This window comes from Oxyura jamaicensis, chromosome Z (assembly GCF_011077185.1).
Source record: "Oxyura jamaicensis isolate SHBP4307 breed ruddy duck chromosome Z, BPBGC_Ojam_1.0, whole genome shotgun sequence".
Lineage (NCBI taxonomy): Eukaryota > Metazoa > Chordata > Aves > Anseriformes > Anatidae > Oxyura > Oxyura jamaicensis.
In genome coordinates this window covers 56,623,523-56,633,440 of record NC_048926.1, presented here as the reverse complement: position 1 = coordinate 56,633,440, position 9,918 = coordinate 56,623,523, and the positions used below count along the sequence as shown (strand labels likewise).

The 9,918-nt window shown below is 42.3% G+C and overlaps 1 protein-coding gene across 1 annotated transcript in view; it reads left to right on the top strand.

Annotated features, from left to right (window-relative positions):
* The first annotated feature begins 747 nt into the window (after window positions 1–747).
* ST8SIA4 (ST8 alpha-N-acetyl-neuraminide alpha-2,8-sialyltransferase 4) overlaps window positions 748–9,918 on the top strand; it is a 60,822-nt gene continuing 51,651 nt past the window's right edge. The window contains exons 1-2 of the mRNA XM_035309430.1: window positions 748–1,267; window positions 5,730–5,861. Of these exons, the coding sequence (XP_035165321.1) occupies window positions 1,155–1,267; window positions 5,730–5,861 (245 nt within the window). The 5' untranslated portion in view covers window positions 748–1,154. The remainder of the gene's footprint in view (window positions 1,268–5,729; window positions 5,862–9,918) is intronic.

Below are 9,918 nucleotides of genomic sequence, written 5' to 3'. Positions count from 1 at the left end.
AAGAAAGAAAGAAAGAAAGAAAGAAAGAAAGAAAGAAAGAAAGAAAGGAAGAAAGAAAGGAAGAAAGAAAGAAAGGAAGAAAGAAAGGAAGAAAGAAAGGAAGAAAGAAAGGAAGAAAGAAAGAAAGAAAGAAAGAAAGAAAGAAAGAAAGAAAGAAAGAAAGAAAGAAAGAAAGAAAGAAAGAAAGAAAGAAAGAAAGAAAGAAAGAAAGAAAGAAAAAAGAAATCCAGAGCAAACCAGTAGCAGAAGACAAAATCCTCATCCTCGGGAGAAAGGAAGCGTGCAGTTTCTTTGCGATTGTATCGCGGGTGGCAGCGGCGTTGTGCGGAAACTTTCCGAAACACAGCGGTAGACGGGGTGCAACGCGGTCCAGGGCGGAAAGTCGCCCCCTCCCCAAATACAGAGGGTTTACGTGGGGGAGGGCAGCCGGCCCGGACCCGGAGGGGTGCTCCCTGTGAGCCGTGACCCCCCTCCAGGTCCCCACCCCGCAGCGGCACCTCCGGGAGCCGGAGTCCAGGGTCTAAGCCTGGGGTCTGGGGTCCGGGGTGTGGGGTCTGAGGTGTGGGGTCCGTGGTGTGGGGTCCGTGGTGTGGGGTCCGAGGCGTGCGTGTCCTCGGGCCGTGTCCCGCCGGCGGCGCTGGATACCCGCCCCCGTGCGGCGCCCATTGGTCGCGCTCCGCCCGCCGCCACCGCCCCGCCGCGGGGAGGGAGGCGCCAGCGTCGCCCCCGGGCCGCCTTCGCGATCGTAGCGGGGCCGCAGCGGAGCCGGAGCCGAGCGAGGAGGAGGAGGAGGAAGAAGAAGAGGAGGAGGAGGAGGAGAGGGGAGCGGAACGGAGCGGAGCGGAGCGGCGGCACACGGACTTGTGCCCACTGGGCCGAGGGGAGCGAGCCGCCGCCTGCCAGCCCGGCTGGCGAGCAGGGGAGGGAAGGGGGAAAGAAAAGACAAACTAAATGCCAAACAACCCCCGGCGTTTGATCTCGCCTGCTTTTTGTCTTTTTTTTTTTTTTTTTAATTTTTCAATTTTTAAAAATTTTTCTGAAAAAAAAAATAATTACAGTCTTTTTGTCAAATTGTGCCGCGCGTGGAGTTGTTTTCCGTACACCCCTGACAAACAAAGGAAAAAGGGGGAGGGGGACCGCGCTTCGCAGAAGACATGCGTTCAGTCAGGAAGAGGTGGACTGTGTGCACCATAAGTCTCCTCCTCATCTTCTACAAGACGAAAGAAATAGCGCGGACCGAGGAGCGCCAGGAGACACCGCTCGCCGGGTAAATGCGGTCCCCGAGGGGGCGGCGGGGCGGTGTCGCTGCCTCAGGTCCTCCCCTGGCGCCCCCCGGCAGTCCCCCGCAGCCCCGCGGTGCCGCTGCCGCTGGGCCGGGGGCGAGGTGGCCGGGGGGGCGGCTCAGAGGATGCTCACCTGGCCGTGGCTGCTCCCCGAGGGCCGGGAGGGGAGGTGGTCGTGGTGGTGGTGGTGGTGGGCGGGGGGCTGCGGCCGCCAGGTCCCGTTTGCAGCCCCTTGGAGCCCTGCCGAGGCGAGCGCCTCCCTCCTTGAAGTTTGCCTGGGAGCCGCGCGTAACTTCGGCGCTCCTGGGTGCATCCCCTCGGCTCCTGGGACCCCTCTGCTGGAAGCCCCGCTCCCACGCCGAGACCCTGGGCTGCGTCCCCCCCTGCCCCGCCTCCTGCCTGTCTTCGGCTGAAAAGAAGAGGCGAAAAGTCCCTTGCCGTTTTCTGCTTGCACCTCAGCTTTCTGTTTCTTTGTTCCTCATCGCGTTTGCATACGTGCATGCCTGCGTTTTCTCCCTTTTTTCGCAACTTACAGCTATCCTGTGAAGAAGTTGGATTTTCAGCCAAGGGCGTTTCTTCTCTGGGAGATGTGATTTTTTGTTTTGGTAGGAAGGATACATAAATTCTGTGGCGGCATAGTGAACCTTGGCAAAGGCGGGGAGGGGTCTCACGCTTTGCATTTGCTTGTGCAAATCTGCTGCGGGGAGATGCATTCACCGCGGGTTTTTGTCCTTTGGTGTAAGCCTTTGTGTTAATTTGAGGAGGAGGAATAAAGAGGTTGTAAGTGCCCAGGAGAAGAAGCTGGGGCAACCACAGCCTCCTTATCCCCCACTCCCACCCCTTTGCCACCACGGTCCTAAGAAATAAAAGCAGGTGTGTCCCTCTTCCCTGCTCCTTGTGCAGGCACAGCGGTGTGGGAGGGGGGCGTGGGCACAGCTGGACACGTGGGGGACAATGGCCCAGTGCCCCCCAGAGCAGCTGGTTGGTTGTGCCTCTCTATGTGTAAAATTATTGATGTGATGCTTGCTTCCCTTGGTGGTAAAGGTTTTCATAACTTGCTGGTAACTTTCCCTATTCTTCAGCTTGGGTGGAAGCCCAGTTTCTTCTGTGGAGCTGTGGTATCCCCATACTTGCAAGATGTACAAATGTGTAAAATGTTTGGTTTGTAGGTGCACAAAAATACATGTGAGAATGAATCTGTGAGGCAGAATCAGCATTAACCAGAGATACCCATGTTTCTTAGTACCTACTTCTTCCTGTCAACTAGAAGTAGTTGTTAAAGTGATTCAGAAATTAGTCACTAGGTAGAATCCATACATATTTGCATAAAAAGCCCCCTATGTCTGATGCTACATTTAATTTGATGTGATTTAAAAGGTACTAAAGGGAGCTGATGCTTTAATATTAGATGAAAAAATAATAGGTGTATTTAGTCGTAGGTATGCATGTTTTTAACAGCCCTTTAAGATAGAGCCATAATGTACTAGTGCCCAGACATTTAGTGATATACCTACTTAGGTATCAGTAAGACTTCTTGTGCAGAACGGGGCTGCTTGCTTTGGCTGAGGATGTTGCAGTATGGTCTCTTTTCCCAGCCCATTGTCCCAACCCCTTACCACAGGAGGCAGAAAACAAAAGGCAAGTGTACTGCTACCATCTGCCACTGCTGTCGATGTTACGCTTGCCTTTCTCCTGAAGGAAGGGCTCACTGGAATGCTTGGTTATTTTTGACTGGCCACATGGGAAAACAAAGTGATTTTTCCATGGGATGTTTTACTTCCAGAAGTACCAGTAGCACAGAACTCTGAAGGCTCAAAGTGTCCCATTTTGGGGTTATTGGTGACACTGCAGGTAAATCCCAAGTGTTCTAAAATGTATTGTTGTGTGATTCCTGAGTATATGGTGATACACCTTAAATCAGCAGTGTTTTCACAGAAAAAAAAATTGCAAGGACAATAATTGCAAGAGCATGCCATTCTTCAACTAGTCAGTAATGCCCTTTTAAAGGTTACACAAGTAATGAAACACATGCATTATATGGAAGCAGCATTTTTTAAGCTGTGTTAACTTATTCTGATATGGAATATGCTTTTAAAATTTTAAGGTAGTTATTTATATTTAACGAGCTGTATTCAGGAGAAGAGAGAGTCTTATTGTATTGGTCTGATTGGTCACCAAAGCAAGGTAATTCAGAGGCAAGGTTGATGCTGTCTGCCAGAAGTTGCCATCATTCTACAGCAGTTGGTTCATTAACATCCACCAGAGAGGAATTGCCATGATTCTGGAAGACAAAAATAAGCCCAAATTTATTGAACAACTTTTTACACAGTGAGGAATTATCTGGAGTAAATTGAGCTTTTTATGCATTAGTCTATTTAATATTATTTTAATTGAAAATTAAATGAAACTACTAATAAGTAAAAAGGAGGAAAGCATGTAAGTGACCACGTTTGTATTCATACTAAAACTTTAACACAAAGTGCCTAGGACCTTATTTTGGCTCATGAGAACATAACTCAACAATGTGTTACCATACCATACATGTATGCTGCACATGTTATTGTGAGTTCAGAAGACAACCGCATTTCAGATGCTGTGGTACTTCAGGTGTTGTCTATGTAATTTGTTGTTATGTTGTGTCCCCTACATCTCTGTTAAAGTGTCTACTGGATAAGGTTTAAGACAGCATAAACAGGAGATATCTCTGAAATACTTCCAGACTGTACACTTTACCAGAATGTATTTTGGTAATTTTTCTCTAGGTGTAAACATTTTATCTTACTGCAGGAAAATATATCCACAGCTATTATGTAAAATTTTAATTAACAGAAAAATAAAGGATAGCAACAACAACAATAATAATACTTACATTCTGATTATTGAATTCAGAGCATTCAGCATAATTCTCCCATCCGTTAAGTTAGTGTGATTAGGACAATTTGCATACACACCTTATACGTACAGAATTGCTTATAGTGGTAGGTTTTTCGGTAGGTGGCACTCTTACCTATAAGTCAGCGCAGTGTCAGTGCTGCAGCTTGTTGGCATAGTGGGGATGAGGGAGGGAGAGCACTGCAAGTGATGCTGGGCTGTTTTTGATGAAGTGTAAAATACTGGTTTATTAGTTACAGGGGCTTTTGCAGTCATAGCAGTTTTTACAAATGATCACCTCTTACAAGTTTTGCCAAGTTATCTTAATTAATGTCCCATTGAAGGATAGTTCAAGTTTGGTCTGCTACATAATTTGCTAAATACTAATACTTAGTACAGATATGTACTGCAGTAATGTACCTGTAGCTCCCATTAAGGCCCAGGATACAATTGTTTTATGAACTTAAGGCCACAGGAAAACAGCAATTCCATAGATGGCTTACTGTCTCATGTCTTTTATCATACATTTTATTGTTGAATGGTTGGCAGTCAGAAGTTCTGTTTGCAAGCAAAGTGAAGTTTTTATTAATGATGGTATTTGAGACCATGCTTATTTAACAGATAAAGAGATTTCTGTATATTATTGAGATACATAGTCCTTCTCAAATACAAGACACTCTACATGGTAGAATGTTACATCTAAGTGTTTTTGATATATTTATATACAAAACATTTTATGTAACTATACATAATAGCTGTTTTTGAACTCAGCTAAATGTTGCCTAAATTGAAGCAGTGTGGAAGATGACGAAAATATATGGAGATAAAAAAATTGTAGACCTTATGTGTTGTGGTGTTTTAGAGTCTCTGTTATATCTGTGTGACCCTATTGCTGAATATCTTGTAACTGGTAACATTTTTGCTACTCCATCAGATGTTCAGTGGTCATCAGCCACAGCTTGCTACATTTTTTATTTTTCAAAGTAACTAGCAAAATTTACTAGTATAATGATATTGGTGAAGAAAAGATTAAGACAATTGAGGTTGTTTGGGTATGTGCATACAAAAGTTTCATGGCATCATAGGGTAATTTTGTGTGTTTTATGTCATTAAAGTCTGTTAGTATCAACAGAAGGGAGACTACTTAGCAATTGTTGTATATAACACGACCAATTGCTGGGGGAAAGATTGAAAGTTAGCACTTAAATCTTAGTTTAACACTGGAAATTTGAAATGCAGAAGTGCAGAATCTGCCCTGCATACATGCTGAAATTCAGTCCACTTTCACAATTTGGAGCTTATGTGTTGTTTTTGTTTTTCTTCAGGTCTGTTTCATTACAAATAAAAACATATTAAGGCTCTTAAATTGCATATGCAAAATATTAGTTACAGATGTCCCATATTTTTCTTGTAGGTACAGTTTATTTGCTCCAGCAAGCAGAATATGCAAGAATGGGAGATAATTGCTTCTTTTTGTTGTGAATAAATGAAAATATCACTGGTGCTTGTGAAGTACATTACTTAAAACCAAAGTTAACCTTAATGTATCTGTGTTTTATCTGTATTGCATTGCAGAGATGGTGAGCTGAGTTTGAGTAGATCAATGATCAATAGCTCTGATAAGATAATCCGTAAGGGTGGCTCTGCTATCTTCCAGCATTCTGTAGAAGGTTGGAAAATCAATTCTTCTTTGGTACTGGAGATAAGGTAAGTTTCATAAGTAACACACAGCTCATTTTGTATTACTATTGCCTATAATTTGTGTGGTCTAGAAAACAGTCATTAGATTTACTGTTGGAGGTGGAATACTTGTCACCCCATTCTGGAAGTCTTGTGCTGTGATGAAAGAAGTGCATCCCCACTGTGACAGCAGAGGAACAGCATCAGGGATTAAAAAAGTAAGGTGAATAGGCAGTGAATTTTGCTCCTCTTGGTACTCTGGAGCCTGTAGCTCCAGAGCCTGGAGCCTCATCTGTCTGTCAAGAGCTCTGTGGTGCCCTGTGGTGTCTCTGTCCCTTGGACTAAGGGACACTTGGACACCCCACTGCTTCCCAGGCACCTGGGGTTCCTGCTGGTGGGGTTCCTGGCAGTCACCCTAAAATGCAGCTGAGGTGCACTCCCAGGCCTCAGGACTGGAGTTTTTCCCAAGAACGTCTTGTTGATGTAACCTGTATTGGTCATGAGGTAATGGTCAAGTTCTGCTCCAAAGGTAGCCTGGGAAAGATAGGCACGTTTTGTATACCAACAACAATATTAAAAAATTATATGCATGTAACTGACAGCTTAAGTTGGAGAAATAGAAGAACACTGTTGAAATTTCAAATCATACGTTATAGTTCTGACAATTAAAGGAAAATAGCACACTGGTTTACTTTTGAAGTAAACTGATCTGGAATCCACTGTGAGACTGTAAGTAGAGACAGGTAATAATTTGTCTCAGCCATTCCTTTTTTTTTTTTTTTTTTTTTTAAAAAAAAAGTATCTTATTTCAGAACCATTTAAAACAAATACACCTTGCTGCTCAAGGCAAACAAACAAGTAAAAATAGTACAACAGATTATCAATTAAAATTAAAAGAAAAAATGAAGCTTTGGTTATGTTAATTTCTCATCTGTTTTGGAAGCAAAATATATTATTAAGACAAAGGGGCAAAACAGTGGAGAGCAACTTAGATTTTATTATTATTATTTTTTTAAGCCTGTAAATACATGAGTATCATCTCAGTCTACCAAAAACATGAGTTTCAAAATCAATACTTTTTTCCTTCCTGTTGGAGGGTGGGAAAGTTCTTTTGTTTTATAAATACTTAATGTATTATGAAGAAGCCTATGATGTGATTACATGGTGTGTTTTTTAAATGGTACAGTGAAGGATGCTTTTTGTCTCAGTAGTTCAGAGAAGAAGAACATATATCTGAACATTGGTTTAAGCAGCAAAAGTTCCATCAGTGTAAATATTTTCTCTGTAACAAGAGAGCATAAAACTGAAGTTATTTAGAAACACTGCTAGTCTCATTTTGAGCTGAAATAACAATCATTATAAATGGGGCAGAGAGCCTGTGTTTCCACTGAACCAGTAAAAGATTTTAGATTAATGTGCGTTAGGGACAAAAATTGGGATACAGTATATGAATGGAATCAGGGCTACCAGCCAGTCCTGTTTTCTTTGCTAACATATGTAGCATATTCAGTTACAGTATTCATCTGTGAGGGAGGGAACTTCTGGTGTGATTTCACTTCAGGAACCCATTCCTTGTGAAATATGTTCCACTCTAGATGCTGACTAAACAACATTCATTCTTCTTTCACTTTTACAGATTTGCTATATACCTTTCTTCCCTGTCTCAGCAGTGAGAAACATCTTAGCTGTAAATATTTTTATACTTGCAGACCTATCAGGACTAACTTCAAATGTAGCTAGCAATCTCCTAGAGTGCTCTCATGGTTCAACTAACTGTTCTGCCCTCGAAAGTACGTTGCATGCACTGTGTATACCATGAAGATGATTCACTTTCTATTTTAGCAACTGTTAACGTGAGCAGTGGTAGTCTTGTGGTGTGAGGTTCATCTTAGCAAGTAATGGTAAGAGGGAAATGTTAAAAAAAAAAAAAAAAAAAAAAGCTAGCATCTTTTGAATAACATATAAAAAGTTATCACTTCTTAGCAGTGGAGACATGACTTGTGAAACTATTAGTGTGTAACCTAAAGACATTTCATAAAACTTGTAATTACTTGTAGATTGCAGCCACTTTGTGTCTTACATCAGCTTGACACCCACAACAACTATTTAAAAACATGGAAAATATTTGTTAGTGAGTTTTGCTTTGTGCAAAGACCGTTCCTTAATGGTGTATGTCTGGACACAGTTGTCTGCTAGGGGGAATGTTAGACTTTGTTATTACTCTGTGGTGTTTTCCCTGTTGACCACATGCTTTGTTTTTTGCTCAGGTTAGTGACCGGTTTCTGTCAACAGCAAAGATCCCATGAATTCTTGTCCAGGTCAGACGCAGTGAGAGTCAGTGAGTGAAAAAGCTTCTTTTATCAGGACCCTACGAGAGCATGACAAGGCTCCCCTGAGTTTCTAATGCCACAGGATGTTGCAGCCAGAAAAGACTGGGGAGTGCAGCAGCTGTTTTGGGAGGGCAGCAGCCCATTTTGGAGATGCTAAGCAAGCATTAGAAGAAAATGCTAGGTTTTCTGTGATTGAGATGGGAATGGTGGGTATCATTAATTACTAGAGACTGTAGCAGAGTTGCTGCTTTGCCAGTCATGATTGCTCTAGTGGGAGAGTGATTTTTCCACCTGATGTTATCTTCTGATTGCTGACAACTTCTTTGAAAAATAATTAGTAATTCCTGTGTCTAAGGGAAGAAGACTGCTTGCTCAGCCTTCTTTCTGTCAGAATGATTTCAGTCATATGGAAGAGAGAAAATCCACCTTCTGCAAGATTTTATGTCTTAAGTCCTTCGTACTTTCTGTAGCAATGTGAAGGTTTTCCTGTTGCAGAAACTAGGAAATTTTTGTGGCATTAGGGGTTGTGCTTTCAAAGGGAAGAGATGGGTCTGAGATGGTACAAACCTACCTGAGGAAGCCTACCAAATAGGACTGATGCTAGCACATCTGCGAGCTGTGTGAACCGAACTACAGCTTGAGGTTTCAGTGCTCAACTTTCTTCTTCCACTTATTTTTGATTAAATGTGGGAATATGTTTGTGTTAGAAGGAACAGATAGATATTTTGAATTGCAGGAAAGCAAAATGAAAAACTGATGTGTGCTTAGGGTGTATTCATCTCTTTGCAATGCGAGAGTGAACTCGATGAGTGGAAATTTCCTGTCAGAAATGTGTGAGAACTTGTAAGATGCAAAGAGTGTAACTTAAAAAAAAAAAAAAAAAAAGCAACCAAACAAAAACACAAGAAAAAGCACATGTGACTTCCCTCTTAGAAGGGTTTTGATTATTATCATTGTTTATCTTTCAAGTGAATAGGAAACAGCAATGATAAGTTGCTGAAGTGCAAACAGTAAAGACTGAACTGGCAATGGAGCAGTGAAATTGCTTGAAGCATTTGGATGAACATCTTAGGGCCAGCTGTGCTGTTTCCTTGAGATCCTCTGCATCTCTAAGATGTGCAAACTGGGGCTTTCCAATCTGGTTTAGTCACAATAAACTTTAAAGTTTTTTTCCTCCTCGGTTCCTTATGTCAACTGAAAATTCAGTGTCTTCTGTCAGTTGGGGTGGTTAACTCCATCAACTCCTTTCTTTTGACTTCAACTTCCTTTGACTCATTAAAAGCTGACATATGGCTGGTATTCACATGGTAAGCAGCAGTAGTGTCATGCTGTGTTTAAGAGACCACTTTTCTTTTTGCTGGAAATCACTGAAGATTTGTAGCTTGATTAGTACATGCTTCAGCTAAGGAAGTGACCTTTCTGGTCGAGGGAGAGCGTGGGTGCCCTAAAGGGCATGAGGAACTGAGATGGAGTCAGACAGCAACTGCCTGTAATACAGCGCTTCTGGTGGTGTGGTCCTCCAGGGGCTGGTGATTGCCAAGAACATTTCCCTGGTTACTTGCAGTTATGCATGTTTTTTAACAAACCCAAATCTTTGAAAATTTTCAAAGTTAAATGGAAGGAAAAGTCTACAGTGACTTCAGTGGGACATGGGAATGTCCTGAGGATGTGATGTCACTGGACTATTGCTAGTTAAATATCACAAGGATTTTGTATGGTTTGTTGTACCAATAAATAAATAATTAAATAAATAA